The following is a 26655-nucleotide window of genomic DNA, read 5'->3' as shown; positions in this document are numbered from 1 at the left end:
CAGTGGTGCTCAACAATCCACCCTTATTATTTCACCAGTATAAGAAATTTCCCAGGGAAGAAATTCTCTTGGCTAATGTAGGCTGGTCCATGTCTAGCTTAGAGAAATGGCTGGGGCACTAAAGAGTTTAGGGACTTGCCAAGAATCTCAAAGCCAACAGTCTGACTCTAAGGTCAGCTTTCTCTCTGCTAGAAAAACAAATTATCAGGGTAATCAATCAATCAACCAGTATTTATTAAATAACCACTCTGTTCCAAGCATGGTGCTAGGTCTCTGGAGATTTTTTTTTTTTTGAAAGGGAAGCAGTCCCTATATAGCCTCAAGAAGCAGAATATATTCTACTGAAATCTTGGCATCATTCACTCACCACTATTAATCACCCCTATTCAATGTCAATTTACTCAAAAAGCATTTAGTAAGTGCTTAAAGAGTACAGTGAACAGAGTGCCAGGCTTGGAAATGGAAACACCAATTCAAATTTGACCTCAGACATTTGTGTGATCCTGGGTAAGTTACTTAACCCTGTTTGCCTCAGTTTCCTCATCTGTAAAATGAGCTGCAGAAGGAAATGGAAAACTATTCCAGTATCATTGTCAAAAAAAAAAAAAAAAAAAATCCCAAAGGAGTTGGACATGACCAAAAAACAAAAACAACAGCTCCTATACTAAAGAAGTTCTAAAGGTACACACAAGATATTTATAGCAGAAACAGAAGAAATCTCAGAAGGAAGGCACTAGCAAAGGAAGGAGAATAGGTGGGGGTGGATCAGGAAAGGCCTCCTGCTAAGGTGGGACTTGCATAGTACTTTGAATTAAAAGGTTAAAAACAAGAACAAAATGATAAATTACCTTCATGTCTGCTTCTCCTCCACTCCTTGTGTCCTGACAGAAGAAATTGTACTCTCCTTCCCATACTCCTGTAACTAACTAAAAACAAACAAACAGACCATTAGCTTATGAGTAAAAATATAGTGACGCTTGTCTATAAATGCTTTAAGATTTGCAAACACTTTACAAACATGATCTCAATCAACATCACAATACCCCTGTAAGATTGGTGCTGGAGATATTATTCCTGATTCATAGGTCTGAGGTTCCCCAGGGACATTGCACTCCACAGATTCCAGAAACCATATCCCATCATGGGGGAATGTACAATGCCAGGACATGAATCATAATTAAAAGAGAGCCTGACTCGATTATACTCTATCTGATATTATGGTGAGGTTTTTGGCTGACCTTATCTCTACTAGTCAATAGTTGCCATTTCTTTAGTGTTTATTACTTGTGCTAGCAATACAAAGGGTGGCAAAAGACAGTGCTTACTCCTAAGGAGCTTCATAATCTAAGGTGGGGACCAATATAAAAACAACTATGTACAAAGAAAGATATCTACAGGATAAATTGGAGAGAATCAACAGAAGGAAGGCACTTGGGTTAAGGTGATCAGGAAAGGGCAAAATCTTATTTCCTTCTGCATGTCTCCTGAAATGCCTTTCACACAATAGTGCACAGTGGTCTATAGTTATGATTTTTACTAATGCAGAAAGGGTTTCTCGGTGAGAAAATTCCCTTTGCTAATATAGCTTGGCCTATAACTTAGATCTTTCAAGTTGCCTAGGTCACTGAGAACTTAATAAGGATCCTACAGCTCAAAGATGATGTTTTAACCCAAGTTGTTTTAGAAGAACTTAAAATTAGCTGATTTTGGCTCTTTGATCTCCCTCTTGTTTGACATCTATGCTGTAAAGGAGTAGCCAGAATTAATTAGCATGGCTGTATGACTCAAGATTATAACCTAAAAGAAAAGCATTATGGTGTTGTAGGAAGACTACAGAATCTAGAGGCATAAGACATTAATTCTTGGCCCATTTCTGCCCCTAATTAGTCTGGATCCATTATTTGATTTTTCCACCTCTCAATTTCCTCCACTATAAATTAAGAGTTGAAATGGGCGTGAATTTTAAGATTGTAATGGTAGCAATGATGGTATTAGTAGTAATAGAAGAGGTAGTCATGACACTGAGCATTTATATAGTGTTTATGGTTTGCAAAGCACTTTATTTATGTCATCTTATTTAATTCTCACAAACACTCAGGGAGGTAGAAGCTGTTATTAGCATCATTTTACAGATGGCAAAGGCAAGAGAAGCTTTGAATTTGAACTTCCTGACAGGTTTCACAGCTGTTATCCACTGCATATCTAGATGCCTATAGGTTCTGTGATAAAGTTGAGGTAAACTGAAAACAAGACTGGGCAGCTAGGTGGCACAGAAGTCAAAAAGACTTATCTTCTTGAGATCAAATTAGGCCTCAGACACTTTTGTAGCTGGGTGACTTTGGGAAAGTCACTCAACCCAGTTTGCCTTAGTTTGCTGAATTCTTTACCAAGAAAACCTCAAATGGGATCATAAAGAATGGGATACGACCAAAACAAGAAGAAGAATACAAGCTACGTAGAGTAGGATCTGGAAAGTTCACTTGTACTATAAATCTGTTTTATTAGAAACAAACTAAAATCCTTAATGGGATTTCAAAAGAAAGAAAGAAAAAAAAAAAAAAAGACAAGTCGGAGAGTAGAAAGATGTCTGATAGAGGAAGATAATCAAAATAACTGTAAAGTTAATGGAAAGTAAAAAACAAATGTGAATCTTCTCCCAGAGGAGGAGCTGGATGTTCTTAGGAGGACTCAGTTATTCATTCTCCAAGGTACAGCCAAGGAGCGATCCAGTGAGAGATTATCCAGTAGTAGTTAGGGGAAGTAGATGACAGAAATTAAGGGGTGACTGAAACTTTGTTTTCAGACCAGAAAACAATAGAGAGGCCTCTTTTCTTCCTAGGGCATGTAACCCAAGACGTTAAATAGGGAACTTTCCAAGATTTGTCAAAACAGATGAAGACTCTCAATTTCTGGTGATGCTGCTAGAGTTAGCTTGAGCCAGAAACTCATGATCATAGGGGCTGATTTCTCCTCTTTGCTGTTCACTGAAAGGATACAGAACAGAAACGTTGCTTTGAGAAGTAAGCAGTTGGCTAGGAAGGTAGTATCTGAGAATAGGACTCGATTTCTGGACAAGTTTAAGAATTAAATTTAGGATGAAAGGTAGTCTAACAAAGGCTGATAAGAAAGTGCTTGCTTGATATCTTATAAACCTAATCAAAAAGAGTTAAAACAAAAATTTTTTAAAATAAGATAAAAGGCTGAGGAATTATAACACTATTAATAATTAGCATTATAATTTCTAAGTAGAATCTATTATTACAATTATTAATCTCATTTGATCCTTACAACAATCCTGGGAAATAGGTGCTTTACAACCTCCATTTTACAGATGAAGAAACTAAGGCAAAGTTAAGTGACTTGCCCAGGGTCACACAGCTAAGTATCTAAGGTTGAATTTGAATTTAGGTCTTCCACAGCTCTATCCACCACACCACCAGCTGCTCCAAAGGAGAAAAACTGACTTTCTCTTCCTCTACCCCTCAGCAAGCTTATATACCATAAAGAATACCTCAATAAATAAGATCACCACTATGTGAGATACATGTAAGTTCAGAAGGGACAAAACACACAAAAGAAAGTGGTAATAAAGACCTCAACATGGCTATGCTCTGTTTATGCAAGAAGGATCTTTAATCATAATGCATGGACATATATTTTACCTTAAAGGTCTCAATGAAAATTAATGATTCTAGATGGATATTCCAAATTTAAAAAAGAAACAAGAAAGGCTAAAAAAAATAGACAGGAATAATGTCTGCAATGCTGGGGGTAAGGCAATGATAACTGAGAAAGCAGAGCTACTCATTCTTTTTTTTTGCTGATGACAAAAATAGCAAATAGGAAGCCTATGTGATAAGGATTTTATTAAGCGGTTATCATATAGTTACCTAAGATTAAGAAGATATTAAGAAAGCATCTAGTTGTCCCTGTCGAATTCTAACCATCTTGCCCAGATGAACCACAGGGTTTAAAAGAAAATGGTAGATGTGAGATTGATGGTGGAGCCACTTTTACAAGGCATCACCCCCAAAATCTTGGAGAGCAGGAGAGGCACCAATATTCACTGAATAAATGACTTGGTTTGGTTTTATTTTAAGGAAATGAAACACAGCCTGCAAATTATAATATTAGTTCAAAGACTACACCAAGACTATTGCTTAACATTTGTACTTGTCCTACTTTTCCAAGTAACATTAGCTACTATGAATTTCCCACAAAGAAAAACCGTTTTCTATGAGGCATGTTAAGGGTTTTCTTTGCCAGTAGAGACAACAAATCACCTAGGAAATGCTGAAAACCAACCTAGATCATTAGGCAAACCAATTAGAGAAGATGCCACCAAGATATCTGACTTCTAGCTTCAAGTTAGGAACTGCTTTCTGGTTCAGAAAGTTTGTTTCCAATCCCAAAAGGTGAGCCATGAAATACTTAATGATAGATACAATTAGGCATATAAGCGTGTATACACACAACACACACACACACCTCACACACCTATGACTGGAGAGAGAACTTTGGAAGTCATCTGGTTCAGCTCCTTCATTTTTAAACTAAGGCAGCTATCCAGACTTGCCCTGGACCTCCACCAAGGTGACATCCGGGAAGAAGGCTTTCCTGACCCTCTGGACTCCCCTTTCTCAGATTACCTAGATTCTACTTACAAATCAGGATTTGGCCACTGGCCCTGAAGGCTTTGGAGGAGAGAGCCAGGCAGGTGCCCTTGCCCAGCCCTCTCTTGCTTTAATCCAACTCCCGCACAGGTCATGGCTCCCAGCTGACATGGTCCTCTTTGCCCGTGAGCTGCACCACTGAGGACTCAACAAGGACTGGCTAATTGGGAAATATAGTTCCTTTTTCTTCTCTTCCTTTCCCTCTGGTCCACATATATTCTTCCCTGCAGAGACTTTCCACAAAGGAATATAAATTTTGATTTCTGTAATTTGGCAAATTATCTTGGGGTTTAAAGGCTAGACCTATCCCTTAAACTCAAATCACTCTGGCTCTCATTGACCAACCCACAATAGATCCCAGGCCAAGCCCCATGTGGGTCATAGTTTGGGCCCAGATTGGCTCAGAATAAATGTAAACTCTGTGTGGGCCAGAAACCCCGAGGGTCTTCCCCTCCCAGAAGTCTGTTTTCTGACTTGAGACCATTCCCTGCCTCATTTCACCCCTAGTCAATAATTATAGTGAGACCTATTGAAGACTAAATTTAGCTTAAAAAGACCAAGATCTCCCACTCATCAGGGCCATCTCCAGCTGTCCTGAAGTGAGGCTGCCCTCACCACATTTAAATCCAATTCACTGCCTCCAATAAGGTCTTCTTTGAGAAGGACAAACAATAACAGATTTTATTTACTCTGTATACACTCCAAAAGTATTTGCACCAGGTGCCAATGTGAACTGAATTGAGTGGGTTAAGTAAGACATTAAGTAAGATTAAGGAGATAGCTGGGTGACTCAGTGGGTTTGGAGTCAGGGAGGCAGAGTTCAAATCCAGCCTCGAGACACTAGCTGGGTGACCTTAGTAAGTCACTTAACTTGTTTGCCTTAATTCACAAGAGAAGGAAATAGCAAACTACTCCACTACCTTTGCCAAGAAAACCCCATGGACGATATGGTCCACAGGTCAGCAAGAGTTGCTGAAGTAAAAGAAATGCAATAAGGTGGTCCAAATTCAGACTGTCCTTTTAGCTTCTTTAGAGTAAATAATAAATATGGCCTTACTTTGCAGGGTGGGCAGTCTGGATTTAGTGCCATAACTTCTCACCTTCCTCAGAATGTGGAAAGATTCTATAGGCTTAGTTTTTCAGGGAGTAAGGTTAAAGCACCATTGTGCTCCCAAAACAGGTAGAACAGTTCTCCCATTATTCCATGTTATTTCCCAGGGCTGCAGAACTGACTCCAAATATAAATGAATGAATACATAAATCCAGTAATTGTTATTTATTCTGTTCCTTCCAATAAACCAAGATTTTTTTTCATCTATGTCAATATATATCAATCTTATCAAAGTAAAGCCTGTTTTAATTGGTACCAGTGGATGTGATGAACCTCTAATTAAATCTGACATACAGCTCTTCTGTTGTGAAGTGTCAAATTAAATCACCAAGGCACCAATCCGTTTGGTGCATCCTAGCATTTAGAAGACAAGGATTGCACCCCCTGACAACAGCTGCCTGTGACCAGTCTGACGATCAGAACTGAACCTTGCCATTTGAACATCTGCTACAGTGAGATCTAGGCATTTTGAAGCTAACATTTCATTTCTCCATAAATGAAGTCATTGGGTATTCGGGTATTCACTCTGTCTTAAGATTCTTTACTTGGCATCTGGACAAATCAAATGGATCTTTCAAGCTCAAGAGCTACAGACACTTAAAAAAACACACAGAACTTCTTGAAATGCTACCAAAAAATCGAACCAAACAAAAACATCTTAGGAAGCAAGGTCATTTTAAGAACGCAGAATGATAGAGGTGAAAAAACATTGCAGGACAAAGTTTTCCAGCCCCATCACCACTGCTACCAAGGACTGAATGAGTGAGCAGACAAAATTTTGTCTGTGGCCTCTAGTTCTAGAGACTTATGTTATAAGACAGACAAAGCAGAACCTAAAGAGAACCATGAGTGAGAGGTAGAAATGTAGTGACAGGGATAAAGAGCTGGCAAACTACCAGGTATTGTTCCATTTCCTGGTTCCTAGAAAGGCAGAGTTTAGAAGGGATCTTAGCTAAACCCCCCCTCTTCCCATTTTACAAAAGGGAAACCAAGATGTAGGGAGAGGAAGGGATTTGCAAATAAATGAGAGACCACTAATGGCAGGCCTAGAAAGGTAATCCAGGTCTCTCTTCAGTTTCAAAGTGAAAATCAGATACTGATCACCTTGACTTGGACAGACCTAGAGTTGATCTCAGCTTTTTCTGTAAAACGTGGTCTTAACAACTCCTCCCTCACAAACATCTTTACCCATGCTGCCCAATACCAGTAGAAGTACCAGGAGCCAATATCTTCAGTAGAAATCTTGTTTGGGGCTGCTTATCAGTCACATCAAATCACTGATACAAATTTTCCTTTAAAGCAGACTTTGGTGGTGTCACTGAAGAATGACGTGGTATGAGATTCTGGATCACAATTGTAACTTGTCAAGATATACAAGGATGTTTGCTAACATACTTTTGGACTAGTGGCCAAATGGAGGGCTTATTTTCTGTTAGCAGGAACTCATATTTGAAAGTGATTTCAGCTAGGTCACAAGGCCTGGTTTTGGATGTGAGAAGCCGGCATAGAGAAACAAGTATTCTAGGCCCAACATAAATCAGGAATATGTGGCATTTTGATAAATAACCAAAGTTCAGGTTGCAATATTCGGGTCTTTCCCTTTGGGGCCCTCCTAATTTCCCGAGTTTCTTTACTACCAGTGAACAGCTCTTATGGCTTCCTTGCCTCCTGAGGATCTGAAGCAGCATTCACTACAGTTGCCATTAAAAGCATTCCTCTGCAAAAAAAACAAAAAAAAACAAAAAACAAAAAAAAACAAAAAACAAAAAAAAAACAAGAGAAGACCCTGTCTACCTATTCTCTCTTGTCGTTAAAAGTAGCAAGGATAAACAAGTGACTGAGAGGGATCCTGTCTATTTTTCTTGCATCTTTCAAAGTTATATAGATAAGTTTGATAAAATTGACATCTATTAGATGTCTACATATGGCAGGCACTGTGCTAAGCACTGAGGGTACAAAAGAGGCAAAAGACAGTGTTGGCCCTCAAGAAGCTTACAATTTAATGATGGAGACAATATGCAAACAAAGTAAGCTACATTCAAAATAATTAGCAAAGAATTAAGAAAAAAAAATGCTAGACATACGAGAGACCATAAAAGGATTTTAGCTTGGACTTCAAGGAAACCAAGGAAGTCAGTGGGTGAAGTTGAAGTGTGGGGGACAGGAAATACCCCACAGTGGAAAGATGGAGTGTCTTATGCATGGAACAGCCAGGAAGCCTGTTGTCCCTGGACTGGCAAGTACTTGGCAGGGAATAACAATTAAGAAGATTGTAAAGATAGTAAGAAGACTAACATCAGATCTAAGACTGTGGAATATATATACTTAGTTGCTGGCCCTCCTCTCTTTCTGATAGAGCCTTTTCTCCTTACCCATACTCAGGAATGCAATACACTCACTTAGCCTTTCTATTTTTCTATCAAAAATCTCTTTAAAAAGAAATTGGAGGAAGAGGAGGAGAAGAACCCCAACTTCATTAATTACGATGAGTTATTTTTAAAAAACGCTAAGACTAACCTTGCTGGACTTTCAAGGTAAAGTAATGAATGAAGATTAAGGACATAAATTGGTATCATAATGGACAAGATTTAGAGCTAGAAGGGAACTTAAAGTTCATCTAGTCTAACACCTTTATTTTATAAATGAGTAATCTGAAATTAAGTGGCTGGCCTATGGTCATACTTATTGAATGATAGCAAAATTTGAACCAAGGTCTTCTGACTTCCAATTCGGTACCTTTTCCACAAGATCACACCACCTCTGAAGAGCCTTTACCAGACATAATACTATCCCCTGACCTTTAAAACCTTTCTGTACCTTCTGTTTCCACATAAATGAGAAATAAGAATCTGTCAAAAAGTGTAACAAATATATTTTTCAAAAAAAAATTTTTTTGTTAGAGATACTGTAGTGTGATCAAAAAGATTTGGAGTTACAGAAGACTGAGTTGTTACCCTCACTATGTAACTATTTCTCTGTGGGTTTTTCAGTTCCTTTTGGAGTTGGACTAAGTAATCTTTTTTATATTTATATTTTTAAAATTTTAATATATTTTTTCAAATGCATGAGTTTTCAACATTCACTTCTGCAAAACTTTTGTGTTCCAAATTTTTCTCCTCCCCTGTTTCTCTTCCCCAAGACAGCAAGCAATCTTATATAGGTTAAACATGTGCAATTCTTCTAAACATATTTCCATATTCCTCATGTTATGCAAAAAAAATCAGATCAAAAGGGGAAAAAGTTCCATTCTTTTAGCATCCTCCTCATCTGTCATGGTGAGTAACAAAAAATAACTACCCTGGCAGTCTGGGAGTAACTTCCTATTTTACTGAGTCTCAGGACTCCAAACTAATAAGAGACAAGGGACATGTCAGAGTGAGAAACTTCTTTACCAGTTTGGATTAAGTAACCTTTAAAGTAAGTCCCTTGGACTTTTAAATCTATGTTCCTATGAAATCAGATAATCAAAAAGTTGAGAAAGAGATCACTAGGACCTACCCATACCCGAACTAGAATTCTTCTACAAGATATGCAACTCACAGCCATGCATTCTTTGCAACCCATAAAAACGGGAAAGCCTGAGTAGCTGCCTTTTAAGGTGTCTGAAGAACAAAGGGAACTGTGATAAATTGGGTATGTTTGGATGTGTTTCTGCCACAGCAAAGTAATCAGTGATATATGCAAGAAATGCATTATATGCCAAATACTTTAAATACATAGTTTTGAATTTCCTGAAATTGCTGTAGCTATTTTAAGAACACCAAAAGGAAAGGCCAGAAAACCAACAAGTCAATTTAGAGAGCAATGAGCTTTTGAAGCTACTGTTATTCAATTTTATCATACCACCTTTCAAAATGTGCAATAAAAAGGATAGCCTGTCAGCTTGGTCCAAGAGTTTTTGTGCAAGAACTAATGGGATACTATTAATATCCCTGTATGTGCTTGAGAGTACAGAGAACATAGGCCAATGAGCTCATTAAATATGTATACCATCAAACGTTCCAATTATTTGCATGTTTTACAATAAACAAAATTACTTCACAACTCTTCAAAAAAGGTACAAAAGAAAGTCATTTGATTTAACTATATATACACAAATGCTCAAAGCTTTCCATTTAAAATTTTAGCACTTATGAATTTCTGACATTTTGGGAGGCAAAAAAATCTTATTTTCTTCTGGATAAAATACAAACCCATTTGCTTGGCAATTGCAGTCCTCATATTTTTTATCTTGCAGCCAAACAGACTTACTTGCCATTTCCCATGCAAATATTTTCATTTCCTACTTTTGTGCTTTTACAAGGGCTAACCCCCCACCCCCAAATCTGTAATGTTCTTTCTCACCTCTACTCATAAATAGTTATGGATTATCTAAGGTCCACTCCCTTCAAGAGAGATTTTCCTAATTCCCCTACTTGATAGTACCTCATAAAGTAATTTTATACACACACACACACACACACACACACACACACACACACACACACCCACACCCCTTATATTTACCAATCTTGAGAATTAATTGTACCACTCCACCCATGGAAATGTACACTCCTTAGCCCCAGTGGAGAGTAATTAAGAGAGTATAAGCTTCTTGAGGGCAGGAGTATCCCAGTTATAATTGTATCTTTAGGACTTGGCACAAAAAGATATGCTATTCAACAATTACTTGACTAAAAGTAAGAGAACATGCATAGTTTAGTGTTTTTTATTCATAAATTCTTTGGAATAACAGTGCCAGATAGGATTAAAAAAAAATGAGGTTTGGATACTTCTATGTGTGTGTGTGTGTGTGTGTGTGTATATATATATATTTTTTTTTTTCTCCCCTTTCCCCTGGCTGCTCTGTGTACTCTTGGTGGAATAATTCAGTTCAGAAACAGTAAGGGGAAAATAGTCACAGAAGAAATATTTCTAAATACAAACATCTTGCAGACTATATTGTATCTTAATCTGCAGTTCTGATTTCCCTTCTTGGTTCAACCAATAATTGACCTTAAATTAATTCAGTTTAGATAAAATTTTTAAGATTTTTTTAAAAATCAGGGCAAACATACTGAATCTATTTTCTGATATTTATATATTACTTCTCAGGAACAGAGTCTAAAATAATAGACAAGAGTATTCACCTGAAAGCAGCAGCCCTTATTCTGATGCAATTTATAAAGCAGGGCTTCTTAAAATTTTTCTGCTTGTGACCCCTTTTTGCCTAGAACCAAGGCCACAGTGAAGTTGTACAATGCTGGCAAATGCTTCCAGAAACACCTCAGATTCATGTATGTCTGATTTCAAATGAATTTTTGGTTGAGTTCAGAAACCTTTTACTGTTTTTGCAACCCCCACATTCAGCTTTGTGACTCCATATGGGATCACAACCCACTTTAGGAAGCTTTGATTACAGATAACAAAGTGAAAAGAATATCAGAGTTTGAGTCAAAGGGGGCTACATTGGCTACAATTGTGCCCAATCCACTTAACCCCTCTGTTTCCTCATCTATAAAATACTGGAGATGAATTAGATGAGTTCTAAGGTACTTTTCTAAATTCCAAATTTACTATAACCTTGTTCTTTTCTCTTTTTTTCTTGGTAATAACTGCATTAGGAAAACCATACTTATATAATGAACTAGATTATAGTCTACATTTTAAAATTTAATTTCATGATCTTCAAATGTTACTTTAGCATTTTCCCCTTTATCTTATTGCCCTTACCTCCTTTTTTCTTGGTGCTTGAGTCTTGCAGCATCTCCCAAGACTATTTTACCCTTCCTTCTTTTCCCTACTAAATCTCTCCTGCATATTGACTGAAAGCTGATTGACTGACTTTAAACTCTTTAAGGCTTGTATGGGTTCTTAATACAGAATTAAGAAAATAAAAATCTTCATGACAAATTAGCAAGAAGCCAAGATAATTCTGCTCTGTTCCCTAATAGTCAAGAGAAAAATAAAAACCCTAACCTGACAGTGACTAGTATAAGGTGGTAAAGTGACTTGATTATTGTCAGGGGTCAAATAGAATCAGATATCACCTGGCACACCAAATAATAGTCTTTGACCTCAAATCTACTTAAGACTGAGAACATAGCCTATTGCATTTACTCAAGTACTTTTTTCTCTTTGTTCTTTTTCCTTATTCTTTTTCCTGAGTGTATCCCTGATCCCTCCTCCCCTATGCCCTATACAAAACTGAACAAGACAATATAGTGTGTTTTCTCCTTTCAGATAAATTCTAATCTTCTATCCTCTTCCCCAATTTTTAAAATGAAGGGTAAGAACATCAAAGGATGGGTAAATAGCCTTTCAGAAAATCAACAGTGAGAAAATTATGTTGTCCCAAGGGACATAATTTCAATATTTTAGATCAGACTATTCAACATAATAGATCAGACTAGAATCTGAAGTTTCTTCCAGCTCCTAAAATTCCAAGATACTTAAAGAGTTGATCAGGAGTTCTAAGTGTTATTATCTAGCAGGGCACAGGAAGGAAATTCTACTTCTGGTCATATAGGTCTTATAATGCCCCTGATTCACCTAGTCAGGTAATAATTGATATACAATTCTCTTTTCTCTTTATAATAGTAGTATACCTGCTAAAAAGATGTTGAATTTAAAAACAAAAAACAAGGTGGATATTGTGCAGAAAGGCAATCACAAGATAGAGACCTAGACTGTGTGGAAGGAACTTGAGGTTTAGAAGACAAGACTTGATCAAGAGATCTTGAAGCTTTTTTGTGTCATGGACTCTGAAGTCTATGGACCTCTTCTCAGAATAATTTTGTTGACTAGGTTCATAACTGAAGGAAATGCTGAATTTTGGTTAGAAGTTAGAAAAAATTCAAATGTATTTCCCTTAAATTTGTCCAGATTCCATCTTGGGAGATACATGGATAAGGTTTAGAACTACTGATCTGAGAGCTATTTTCACATATCTGAAGGCCAGTCACATGGAAAAAGGATCATACTTGTTCTTTTTGCTGTCTGGAGGCAAGAGCTAATATCTGATAGGTAGAAGCTGCAGACACAAATTTTGGCTAATGTTAAGGAAAAATTTCCTCACAATTACAGTGACCCAAGTGAAGAATAAGCTGCGCTGCCCTGAAAGACAGTGGATGATCTCCACCTAAAGCTATAAGCAAAAGCTGGATGGATGAACATTTGTTGGATATGTTACAGGATCCTTAAGGGTTCAGATATGGGCTGAACTAGTTGGTCTCTGGAGCCTGACTCTGAAATTCTGTGTTAAGAAAAGAATTGAAGAGCTATAAAGTTTTCAAACATATTTTTACCTGCCTGCCACCTTATATTTTTTGTGCTAATGTGTTAATGATTTAAAATCATTAGATCAGAGATCTGAAGCCTCTTTTAAAATATACTGGAAAAATATAAAAAATGCTAAATGTCTAAGAAGAGAAAAAAATTCCAGATTTTATACTAAGAAAAAATATGCCAAGTAATATCTTGATTTTTTTGTTTCTTAATTTGGCTATGTATTTTTAAAAGTTGCAGAATATTGTTTTATAGACAAAAACAAAAACAAAAACAAAAAAAAACCAGAACACTATCTTTTGAAATATATAACCAAAAGTTTCCTTAAGTAGATGGCTCTATCATCTATGAATGTAAATGGGAAAAATAAAGCATTTACTCAAAAGAATCTGACTGTATTGTTGTTAAGTCACTTGTATACTGATCAATGTTCTGCACACATTGCTGAGGCCAGGAAGTCCCTGAACTTCATTTCTGTGAATAGCCCCTGCCTCCAATCCTCCAACATCCATCACAGAGGCTAATTAAACTTCCTTTGTTCTAGAACAGGACAAAAAAAAGGAAAAAGGCAAAAAAAGGTGAGGGCTTTACATGATATTAACAGATAATATTAAAATACAATTTAAGGTTTTATGGGGTTATAACAAATACTAACAAAATGAGAGTATAGTAAAATAAAGACTTATCTGTCTTTTAATTTAAAACTATAATACTTTACTTTAGTTGTTTGCGACTATAAAGTCATTACTTTTTTATATTTACTTAGTGTTTGATTAAGCTGAGCTGCTTCAATAAAGAAATCTATTCTATGTAATGATTCTTTTTAAAAGGATAAGAACATATCTATTCCCAATCTAATCATACAGGTTAGATTGGTCTGTGAAATTAGCTGTGGAAGAATGTGATTTCTTAATTAAATAGAATCTTTTACACTGGGACTCAATAAAAAAAAAAAAAATCTATCTATAAATGGGAAGGATTTTATCTACCCATCTTAGATGAATTATAGTGATTTCCATTTTCCACCAGAATAAATCTCATTAAAACTCTGACCCTCTCCTTCAAACTCTTAACTTCAAGAGTTAATATATTACAAAAGCGGTGAAAAATGTAAATATGAGGAATGGAAGTACTGAATACATTATACTCCATTGCAAAATGGTGGCCAGAGATCAGTCTTTCATAAACCTACAGGGAACAGAGTTCTGAAAGTTTCCAAGAAAGTGGAAGACTATTTACTCTTGTCCTAGGAGTCTGAAAGAGCAAATTATTCAGCCCCTGAGGCTCAGAAGCATATAGATACAACTCATAAAACAAGGGAATAGGAGAGATAACGTGGGTTTAGATTGGACTGGTTCTTTTCATTAGGTTATAGCACTGTCTCAGAAACAACCTGATCTGAACTGAACTCAGTCCAAATATCCAGTAAATGCAAAACCTAAAGCTAGGCTTTTCCCCAAGCTTTAAAAAAAGGACATTAATCTTAATAGTCAAGTCACAAGTTATTTACTTTCATCTACTCAAGGAAAAGTATGCTTACATTCACCAAACCAAGCCAAATCAAAAAATACCTCTTCCCCATAACCAAAAAAAACCAACAACAAATAAATTCCCAAACCCAAAACCCAATCAAAATGAAATCAGCAAGTAACAATAACTTATTTGGTGCTTCTTTATTATTAATAAAGTTCTCAGTCCCCCCCCCCCCTTTTTCTTGTGTTTGGCCTAAATTTCCCCCATGAATTCTGCTGGCAATACAAACTCTTAGAACAATTCATTATAAGATTCTGAACTCTAAAAATGTGCTATGTTAATCATTAACTAAAAGTTCAAACTTGTTTCCATTAAAAATAATAATAAACAGCAATACTGAAAGCAGAAAATTGCCTTTATATCCCTCTTTCTGTAAGGGATGTTTATATAAAAACATCATTGAAAACAAATATTTCATTAGCATGACCCCTTCCCTCTGCTTCCTTTTCTTTATCATTTTCAGGTCAGCAATACGTAGGCAGACAGGAAGAGGAAGTCAAGAGTAACAGTCAGAAATAAAAATAAAATCTCAACCCATCTCCTACCTCATAAAACATATATAGGGACAGCAGCGTAAGTCCAAGGTTATAAACCACTAGAATGCCCCTGCAGGAGACTGGCTGTTTATTCTGCATGTATTTTGGTCCTAGCCATACGATTAATAAGTATAAGACAGAGAAGACAAAAGTAGGTATATAGTTATCCAGAAGAAACCACCCTTTTACACGGGAATCTGAAATAGAATAAAAAAAAAAAAAGAAAAATATTTAGTGAATGGAAACAAACAGTACAGATATTAAAATAGTGGAAACATTAAATATTTCTTCAGAAAGGAATGTTTTTTACCCTTTTTTTTTTTTTTTTTAAAAGATTGGTCCCTTTAGCAGGTGGTCATTTCAATTCAAACAAACAAATACAACACCTGGAGTATACTTCCCCAGAAGAATTTCCAACAATTTTTGTAGTTAGTAAACTTCCTGGGAATGGGTTCTAAAACATATGGGAATGGAGATTTTATTTAAACTTGTTGCGAAGTGAAAGAATTCATCAAAACATTCCTTTCCAAAGAAATTTTTTTAAGGAAATTAAGAGGTCAAATACTACATTTAAACTAGGTCTTTAAAACTGCATATAGGAAAGGAAGACAAAACCAAAAAGTGGCAGCCTTTGGAATTTAGAAATTAATCTTGCCAGCCCTGCCTCTGTCTTCTGGCAGGCAAAGCCAAGAAGAAAAGATGCTGTTGGACTAGTGAAGTGTTTAGTAGATGAGAAGCAGCTATTATGGAGATACTCAGTAAAGAAACTCAAAAGAACACAGCAGCAAAATAAGTAAAATATTTAAAATGGCAGAATTGAATGACTGAAAGTGATAGAGGAGATACTGGACTGAGGCAGAGAAGGCAATGTGGCTTGATGGAAAAGGCCCTCTACTGATGCCTGAAGACCTGGTCCTCATCCAGACTTCTGCTGGAGATGTCACTTCCCTTTCTGCAGACTCAGTTAAATGATAATTGGATCATCTCTAAGGTCCTTTCCAACTCTAAAATTCTAAAAAGCAATGATCTAAATTGGTGAGTTGAATGTATAGGAGAGGAGACAAAGGTGCAGTTGCAGCCATGATCAGGAATATCACTCTTCCTTGTCATTTTTAAAATATCAAATTAGTTTATTCGTGTTCTTGTCTTTAAAACTGAGACAAAATAAGAAATTCAAAAGGTGATGAGATTTGGCTTGAGATACAAAATAGTTATTCTGTTAAGGATATCAAAAGTATCTTTCTGTATCTTTCTGAGTTTAGAAGCTATTTTAATCACCTCAGCTATTCTTTCATTTTCTGCAGCTCAAAGGAAAACCTAATTTAAATCTGATTGATACCAAATTGCTCTCTTAAGATTTTTCCACTTAAAATGAAATTGCATATTTTCTCCTCTACTTAAGTAATTTTGGTAAGATTTCCCCAAAATGGAAGGAGGGGTTGGAAAATAAATCAGATATTAGTATGATACAACAGAAGGAATAATTAACTCTATGATGAGAGGACTTAGGGTACAATTCAGACTCTGATTCCCTCTATTACTTGTGTGACTTTGAGCAAAGCACTTAATTGCTTTGGCATCAATAAATGAGAAGTTTGGATTAGATTTTCTTTGAGGTTCTTTCCAGATCTAGATCTGATCTTATTTTAAGAAATTTTTAATAAAATTATTCAAAATCAGGAACACGCTCTACCAATGGATACTGTTTCTCTTAATTAGGATTAACATATAATGTTTATATGTGTAATTGTTGGAAAAATGTTTATACATGTGTGTGAGTATAAATTCTGAATTCATGTACTCAAATATACATACACATAGAAACAAATAAAATGCTAGATAGAAGAAAAGAGTAATGGAATGAGAGTCGACATTCTATACCCACATTTACCTTTACAATGATCTCACAAAGGTTATTTTAAAAAATAAAATAGTAAAAGAATAAAGTAGGCAAAGCTTTCACTTAAATTCTACCTCATCTGGCCAGAGCATTCAACAATTTTAAAAATAACTCTTTGGACTGAACTTGGAATCTACAATTCCAGTGGTAAAAAAGTAAAGTTGTCAAAAAAGCTTAGGGACCTAATATTGGTTTTTAGCTAAAGTCAGCAATTGCTGTGGATTCTTCCTTATTTTGACAACCATGTAATAAATATAACTTACTAAATCATAAGGATTTTCAAAGGCTCATGACCACTGTTTCATTCTGAATACAGAAATGAACATGCCCTTTTCAAGTCAGAGCAACTCATGTATCCAAATGGCTCCTTAAACATAACTATACAAATGTCTAAAAAGGAAACAAAAATTTTAACAACTTACCTCTTGGTCCAAGCCATGTCTGCATGTAACTATTAAGTGATGCATCAAAGGCTTCCATTTTTTAATCTATTAAAAGAAACAAAATAGACTGATTATTTTTCACTCAAAATGCCTTTTCTCCATTGAAAGCATATTAGGAGAATTGAAAACCATTTATCTGAAAACAAAACAAAAATAAATCTCATACCTTAGTCTTATAATTTCTCTTCAATATATTAAAAAAATTTGCAAACGTCCCACAAAATCTGCAAAAGGTTCATTGGGACCTTGCTGTATTTTAGTGAAAGCCTCTCCACGATCTTTCTGTCCAGGAAGGACACCCCAAGCTTTTATTGCAGCCTTAGCAATTTGTTCATATATTGTCATGGTATAATTAATCTGTTCCGAATTCTCTCCATATTGACCTTCACCAGCTAAGTGCTCAAAAGTGAATTGTGTGTTAACTCCTATTTCCAAATTGCATCTGACTTGAATTTTACATAATTCATGAAATTCCGCAAGCCATAATAAATTTTCTCCAGGTTCCAGACATGTCCTTGCTATGGATTTCCAATCATTCGGGGTTAGGACTTCATAAGACAAACCATCTAGTAACATTTTGACATAAGCTGATGTAGCCCCATAAAGGGTACAACCTTTTTTCAAATCCTTAATTTTATTCAAATCTAAAGGTGCATATCTTCTCCTTTTTTTACCTACAGAGTCAGTATTTTCAATCACAGGATATGCATGTATAAAATCACTTATATCCTGTCCTTCTCTCTTAGCTTTAACCAATGCTTTTTCTAATCTTGTCATAGGCTTAGGGTTCTTCACAGGCAATTCTGTTTGTGTTTCTGCCTCTTCCCCTCTTTCTTCCTCCATCTCTGAAGGTGGGGTTGATGTGGGCCTGTCAATAATCTGTTCTCTAGGCAGGGTTGAAGCTTCTTCAAGAGAATCATACCATAATTCCTCATTTAAATCCTCTTGCTCTAGGGAAAGATCTTGATCTTTCCTTTTTTCCTCACACTTCCTCCTCTGTTCATTTTTAGAACTTTTCCTTCTCCTACAACTTGCTTGATAGTTTAAGGCTAATTGAACTATGTTGTAGATATAAAATACTTCTGCAGAAATTGAACGAGGTCCATTTTTGATGGAAATTCAAAGGCAGATAGCCTTCTAACCATGTTAGCCAGTAGTCCTTTATTTCAGGAAGCACAAGAATCTCATTCTAAATATCATCAGGCTGCTCGAGCTTTACGTTTACAATTTGGAATCACAAGAGAGGAAGCTAGGAGCATAGTAAAAAGCTGTACAGCTTGTCTTCCTTTCCATGCTCCTACACTCCCTCCAGGGAAGAATCCTCGTGGTTTGAGACCCAATGAAATCTGGCAAATGGATGTGACCCATTATAAATCTTTTGGTCGTCTATCTTTTATTCATGTCGTGGTAGACACCTTTTCAGGATTCACATTTGCAATGCCAGCAGCAAAAGAGACAGCCCGAGTGGTCACTGAATTCCTTATACAAGCTTTTGCAATTATGGGTGTGCCACAAGCAATAAAAACAGACAATGGACCTGCATATACGTCCAAACATTTTACACACTTTTGTGCACAGTATAAGATTTTACATACCACGGGCATACCCTTTAATCCTCAAGGGCAGGCAATAGTAGAGAGAAGAAACAGAGATATTAAGACACTCCTCCAAAAACAAAAGAAAGGGGGAGCCACAGGTAGCCCTAGGGAACTTCTAAATTTAGTTCTCTATACCATTAATTTTCTAATTTTTGACAAAGATGCGCTGGCTCCAGCAGACAGGTTTTATAACCCACCAGAAGGGCAGTGTCCAGTGAGAGCATCTCCACTGTCCTTAGATAATCGCCAGGTGATGTGGAGAGATCCAGAAAGTGGTGAATGGAAGGGACCAGATAGGTTAACTGCCTGGGGGAGAGGGTTTGCTTGTATTTCTTCAGCAGGAGAAGGAATCAGATGGGTGCCAACAAGTCATATTCGCCTTGTCCATCAGAGAGAGACAGAAAAAGAGAAAGACCTCAAAATAAAGGAGAAGATCTAAGAAACATCTGACACTGAAAGAGCATGGATAATAAGAAGACTGTTAAAGAACTTAAAAACCAGCAGGAATCATTGGACTTCCTCACACAAGATGAGAATAATGGACAATGGACTTATGGACATTTATAAATTTTCAATTTATGATTATGATTATGTTATATACTTCTAGCATGTGTTATGTTACTATGTTACTATGTGTTTATGTAATTTATGTAATTATCTGTAATACTTCCCATATTGATGGATTTATGTTTCAAGGTCATGACTGTCCTATGTTCTAAATCAAAAGAAAGGGGGAGATGTTGGGATTACTAGGTGAGAACTGAGGTTGTCTGGATAGTGACAAGGTGAGAATTCAGGTTTTCTGGACAATTACAAGGTGAGAACTCAGGTTGACTTGATAGAGGGGGCAAGCTCATTGGCTGGGGTGGTTCTTCCCAAAAGCCCTTGCATTATCCCACGCCCATTCTCTGGGAGGATAAAAAGAGACAGCACTGGGCGCAGAGAGCAGATCGGCCTGGAGAAGGATAAGAGCTGGAGGAGATTCAGAGCCAGGATTCAAGAGAAAGACTCTGAATTGCATCAGGCTTGACGGAGCTCTCTGCAGGAAGGGAAGTCACTTCTTTGGACAAGAGTTAACAGCAACTGCCTGGAGACAACGGTTCATTACAGGAAGAAGAATCTGTCTGAGAGATTTGAGTAGACACAGCAGATCTCTTCCCAGAGAGCGATCCAGCAGCTTCTGGAGACGACAGCTCGTTACAAAAAGCAACTTAAATACAGTTCTATTTATAAATGCCAAAAAGACACAATCCCGATTTAAATAAAATGTCAGCTTTCCAAATTTTCTAGTTCCTTGAGAACTCTTTTCCTGAAATCTCTTTGGAGAAAGGGGAATATAACAAGAATAAATAATCATTCAGAGCAGCAAACATGGTGGACAAAAGAACAGAAGAGAGAGACTTGTCTAAAAAATGGGACTTTTGTAATGACCAAAACTTTTTTTAAAAAAAATAAATGTGTCTATTTACTTAATCCTCACAAAAATGTATTCATTTCCTCTTACTGCTTCCCCCACAGCAAAATTAGAACAAAACAAATATGCATAATCCAGCAAAACAAATTCCCACACATAATGATGTATAAAAATGTATGTCTCATTCTGCATTTTCAAGTCTGTCACCTCTGTGACCAGAGGTAGGGATGAAACTGCCTGTTCTTTCTGTACTACATTCAGTTTGTGGCACTGTGTTACATTGGTCAGAATACTAAAAGCTTTTCAAGTTAATTTTCTCTACAAAGTTCTCATAGCATAAATTGTTCTCCTTATTCATTCACTTTATTCTGCATCAGTTCATAAAGGCCTTCAAGTTTCCTCTCAAACTTCCATTTTATTTTTAAAGTAAATCAATCTGGAACATTACTATGCAATAAGAAACGACAATAGATTGGTTTTGGAAAAACTTGCATTGAAATAATGCAAATGAAATGAAATGAGCAGAACCAAGAGAACACTGATTGAAGTTACTGTGAATGACTAAGCTATCCTAATAATATGATCATGAAAATCAACTATGAAGGACTTAGCCACCTCCAGAGAAAAAACTGCTATCCGGATGTATATACATGTGCACATACATGTATTGGGAGGAAGAGAGGAAGATAATTAAAAATGCAACAAAAGGAAAGGAAGGAGGAGAGAGGAGAGAAGTAGGGAGGAAGGGAAAAAGGAAGCTTCTCTCCTATATACATATACACAGCTTCAGGATTTACTAAATATGATCATACTACTCATGTTTTTCACCCTTTCAGGGACTGCTGTATTAAACAAAAACTAATGAAAAGGCAGAATTACCAGAAGGAAATAAGAGAGACAGCAAGAATAGATAACTTTTCTGTAACTTGATTATATAACTACCTCATTTGATTAATCTGTTGTTCAATTTTTTAAAAATGCTTTACCATTCTGACAAGTATGCAGAGAATAAACAAGAATTATTTTATGACCATGAGGTTCACAATTTATACTAAACTGACTAGTGAAAGCTATTAAAGTAAGGGTCAGCAAGCAGGATTCCAGAGGACTCTATGATGGAGCATGATACCCACCCTCCTGACAGAGAGATGACAGATTCAATGCAAAGTGAGAGACATACTTTTGGATACAGACAATGCAAGAGTCTGTGTTTTATTTTGCATATGTTTACAAGAAGAGCAGATATTGTTTGATTGTGTTTTTTGGGTTTTTTTTTTTCTCCAATTTTGAGGGAAGATAGGAAGGAAGTAGGGCTAATGGTGCCTCCAAAGGGTTAGTGTTGTGTTTTTAATGCAGAAGGAAAATCTGAATGAAACAAACACAGGACAATGTTTAAAGTTATATATTCATATTACTTGCCTTCTCAAGGGTCTGGGGAGGGACTAAAGGTAAGAGATCTTGGAACTCAAAAATCATTAAAAGTGAATGTTAAAATAAAAAGTAATTAAAAACTAACAAAATGAAAATACATTTTTAAAAAAGTAAGTTATTTATTATGGGTTTTCTTCCCTTATATGCTCCTCCTAGGGTCTCACCCAGATACTGATGAAGATGAGGTTGGTTTATGTGTGAGTTGTCATATTTATTATTCTTGTCTTTATGTTCCCTTTCTTAGCTTAAGGATTAAGCCTTATTAAAGGATTTGTAATTATATGTACAAACTTCATTTTATATGTCTTCTCTCTATAGAGAAATGCTGCCCGAAAAGAAATTCACAGCCAGACCAAAGGATGCTGAATTCACTGTATTTTCTCAAGCAATTAAATTCAGCAAGCATCTATTAAAAATGTGTTATATCCTGGGCATTATTCTTTTGGATTCCCCTCTCCCCCAATCAAGGAGCTTTATACTTTACTAAAAGATGAATCCTTTTTGTTTGCACTGAATCTCACCTTAATACAAAACTTACCAATGCACCCTTTTTTTTTTTTTTTAAATCTTTTCCAGTTCTGACTTTGGTATTCCTGACTTAAGCCTGGCAAACCTTGACCAATCTAACCTCCTGAGTGTGGGACCTGGCTTCCTGTTTGCTGTGCCTGTTTCTCCTCAGATCCTGATCTATCTTACTAACCCCCACTCTCTGTTTATAGAATCCCAACTCCAGACTCCTGTTTTTTCTGGATGACTGATACTAGCTCTACCAAATCTGTCAAGATAAGTCTCTCCTCCTTGTCCTAAACTTCTGTAGTTGACTTTAAAAAAAACAAAAATCAAACCAACCAATAAATCAAATGCTTTGCATTTATCCTCATTAAATTTCATTTTATGAGTCAGCTTTCTGGTTTAACCTGTCTATATATATTTTAGAATCTAATTTAGTTATCCAGCATATCAGATGTAGTTCCAATGCTTTATTGCAGCTGAAAATTTTCTGAGTATGTTATTTATCCCTTCTTTCAAGTCAGTGGTAAAAATGAACAGAACAAGGGTATAAATGAAACCTTATAGTAATCCCTTGTGTGACTCTGGGCAAGTCACTTGCTATGCTTCTGTTCCCTCAACTATAAATTGAGGACATTGGTCTGGCTAATCTAAGGTTCCTTTATGTGCTAAATCTAGCATTTTGCAGTCTCTTCGAGAGATCCCTGCAGATTGACATTAAGCCATTTAACATCAATATTTGGGTTTTAATCATTCAAAGCCACCAGTTTACAACTTATCCATAGAGAGAACTGAATCAATTCAATACCATGATTTTTTGATCCAGAGATAATGGGAAAATACAGGAACCCAAGGAGATGCCCATCAATTGGAGAGTGGCTAAACAAATCATGATGAATTAATTTAATAGAAAACTATTTGCTGTAAGAAATGAAGAAAATGATTTTCAGAGATGCCTTGGAAGATTTGTATAAACTAATACAGACTGAAATAAATAGAACAAAAAAAAATTATTCCTAAACATCCACACTGTAAAAATGAACAATTTTGAAAGGCTTAAGAAATGTGATCAGTACAATGACAACCAATGATGATGAATTCTCCTGACATAGAGGTGACAGACTGTGTGAGTCACGGGGTTTTAGGGATGGCCAATATAGAAATTTGTTCTCTTTTTCTCTCTCAATGTGGGGAAAGGAGTTGTGAAGGAGAAAAAAGATAAAAACTCGATAACTAAATAAAGTAAAGTTTAATTAAAAAGAAAAAGAAACTTAACACTGAAATTAGAACAACCAAATTTGATACTGAAGAGACATGTGAATGCATCTCCCTCTCTTCTTTGAAGAAGGGGACTATATGTGTAAAACACTGCATACCCTGAGGCTCCCCCTTTCTTTGTTATAGGAGAAGGATATTTAGGTGAAGGAGAATAGATATTAGAAAATGAAGGTGACATAAAAATGAAAAGTATCAAGTTTTGTTTTGTTTTGTTTTTTAAAGGCAATTGTTATGTTTTTGCAAGCCAAGAAGTGTTTGGCAAGTCCCTAGTGCTCTACTCTTTTGCTGCCTTTATTGCAAAAGGACAATTATTTCCCTTTCAACACTGACATAAAGACAAGTCATTTTTTTCTATTTCAATAAGTACTAGTCTACCATTTACCAACATGTCACACCCATGGAATTTCAGCAAACATCCTGGTCTATAATAGGGCCTAGAAGAACAGTCAAATCACTATCATAGAATGGAAACACTGCTCAAATCCTACTGGGAAAAAATAAAACTTGTTTCTTCTTTCAAAGAAGACTTAGGCTATCTGAGTACCTGACCCAGTTTTAGAAGGCTCATTTAGTATATTAGACTAGAACATGAATTTCAAAAATTTTAATTTATACAACTTCTCAGAAGCAGACTTATACAATGAAAAATAATTAGGATTTGGAATCAGACAACCTGAATTCAAATTTCAGCTTTTGTTATTCTGGTAGACCTCTTGACTAAGGCTAGTTTCCTCATCTGTAAAAATGAGGAAATTTAACTAACGGGCATTTAAGATCCCTTACAGCTTCTAACCTATTAATTCTTTAAGATGGGATGCACTTGCACTACAGAAGCAATATCCTATGGTTCAAAGAGGGATGGGTTTGGTAGGTTAGATATTTGTACTCTCTGCTGATCTTTGTCTTTTGGAATTCCTAGTTTCTGTCAGAGTTTAGCTCAAAATTTTCGGGAAAGAGAAGACAGTTGTGGGAGGGAATCTGGCTTTAAAAATATATATATCATTTAATTCTTTCAATAAACATTTATAAAGCACCTATCACATACCAGATACTACACTAAGTGCTGTGTCAATAAAACACACAAAAAATATTGAGAACAGAGAGACATTCAGAAGGAGACAGACAAGAAAGGCAGGGCTGATATTATCATGTTAAAAGTTGACATATGCTTTAAAATTCTTGGTAGATTCATGATTTTCTATGTAATTTGTATCTTTGTATGTGGTGATATTGACAATAAGTGTGTTGACTGCCAAAAAATTACTAAAACAAAAATTCAGTTCAAGTATCTCTTACAAGAAATCTTTCCTGATATTCTTAGCTGCTAGGGCTACATCTCCACAAAAACTGCTGCTGTTCAGTCGTTTTTCAGTAGACTTTTTGTGACTCCATTTGGGGTTTTCTTGGCAGAGATATTGGAGTGGTTTTGCCATTTCCTTTCCAGATGAAAAAACTGAGGCAAACAGGGTTAAGTCACTTGTCCAGGGTCACAGAGCTAAGTAGTGAATGAGAGTAGATTTGAACTCAGAAAGAGAAGTCTTCCTGACTCCACACTAGACACTGTCTACTTAGCTGCATATATACATATAGTGTGTGTCTCTCCAAGAGGAAATGTAAGATCCCTATCCTAAGAGGACTTTGATTCTCTTCTTCTCATCTCTAGCACCTAGCATAGTATAGTAACTTAATAAATGCTTGAGGATATTTGCTAGTTGTGGGACATGGAAGTGCTTTTGCCTCTTCCGTAAAATGGGGAGGTTAAAACCTGTCTTACTTATCTCACAGGCTTGCTCTGAGAATCAAAGAAAATAAGGGATATAAAGTGCTTTTCAAATATTCAAGAGCTTTATTCTTAGGTTTCAGAATTCAGCTGATATTGAGATATGACTAATATTCTAGAATCTTCAGAAACCACCTCACAACTCTCTCTCATCAGTCTGACACCGAAAATGAAAGGAACATGCAATTATCCTGAAATTAGAGCACTTGAGACACGTACAACAAGCTGTGAGCATATTCCATTTAAATAACTTAAGGGAAAATATTCTATTTTTCTACTTTGTCCCTATCAAATCAGAATTATACATTCTGTTTTATATCTCTGGTATAACAATAACATGATTGACAGTCTAATCCTGCTTCAATAGTGCCATGAGCCCTGGCATGCCAATGGCACAATTAGTATTCACATTATAGCCTAAAATCATGCCCATGAGTTCATGGATGTGATGGTTACTTCCTTTCTTAATGCAAAATATCCCTGCCTTCTCATCCAGTGGAATCCCTGTTCAAGCCTTTCCAGGCCTTCAGAGGATTTATCCAACACACTGGCATAAGGGATGAATTAATTCCATCATAATAAAATTTTAATACATGCAGTATTTTTTTTTAAAATACAAACATACTCCAATAAACGTCAATTCCATTCAGCAATGTTATCAAGCAAAATAGTGAAATATTTTCCCAAGGTCACCCCAAGTAATATTTGAGGTGGGTCAAATCCAGTGCCTTATCTACACTACACTATACTGCCTCTCAATAGGGTCTTGAGCAAAAACAATGGGACTCCAGCTGTTCAGGTAACTATCCTTGCCTCTTCTTTCCTCCTTTTTTTGGGAAAAATTCCATTAGACTGCCTGGGAAAACTGGGTTAGGGGAGAATAGTCCTGTTAATATTGCTATTACTCTCAGAAGCTTGTCCTCTGCCGAGCAGCATATCCTTTCGCTCTGGTACACCCAAAAAAGAGAGAAACCCTGGCTCCAAAGGTGTCAGATTTGGTAACTGCCAAACCACTCCATGTTCACTGTGCCTACAGCCTCGGGAACCTGTAACACAACCTAGTAGAGCCCATGCAGCACAAGGGATTCAATGTCTCTGTCTTTCCGTCTTCCTCTACAAAAAGATTTTACCTAGCTGTTCACTCTCTCCCCCACCTTTCAAGAAGACCAGATGCAACTTTAG

At 36.3% G+C, this 26655-nt stretch overlaps 1 protein-coding gene across 2 annotated transcripts in view; it reads right to left on the bottom strand.

Moving 5' to 3' along the window:
- ELOVL5 (ELOVL fatty acid elongase 5) overlaps positions 1 to 26655 on the bottom strand; it is an 87821-nt gene that overhangs the window by 12046 nt on the left and 49120 nt on the right. For both annotated transcript variants that reach the window (XM_074310641.1, XM_074310643.1), the window contains exons 2-4: positions 17442 to 17507; positions 15129 to 15316; positions 849 to 926 (exon numbers count right to left, since the gene is read on the bottom strand). In XM_074310641.1, the coding sequence (XP_074166742.1) occupies positions 849 to 926; positions 15129 to 15316; positions 17442 to 17499 (324 nt within the window). In that variant the 5' untranslated portion in view covers positions 17500 to 17507. The remainder of the gene's footprint in view (positions 1 to 848; positions 927 to 15128; positions 15317 to 17441; positions 17508 to 26655) is intronic.

The sequence above is a fragment of the Sminthopsis crassicaudata genome, chromosome 4 (assembly GCF_048593235.1).
Source record: "Sminthopsis crassicaudata isolate SCR6 chromosome 4, ASM4859323v1, whole genome shotgun sequence".
In the NCBI taxonomy this organism is placed as follows: domain Eukaryota; kingdom Metazoa; phylum Chordata; class Mammalia; order Dasyuromorphia; family Dasyuridae; genus Sminthopsis; species Sminthopsis crassicaudata.
Note: the sequence above shows the minus strand (reverse complement) of the source record. Positions and strands in the feature narration are given on the sequence as shown.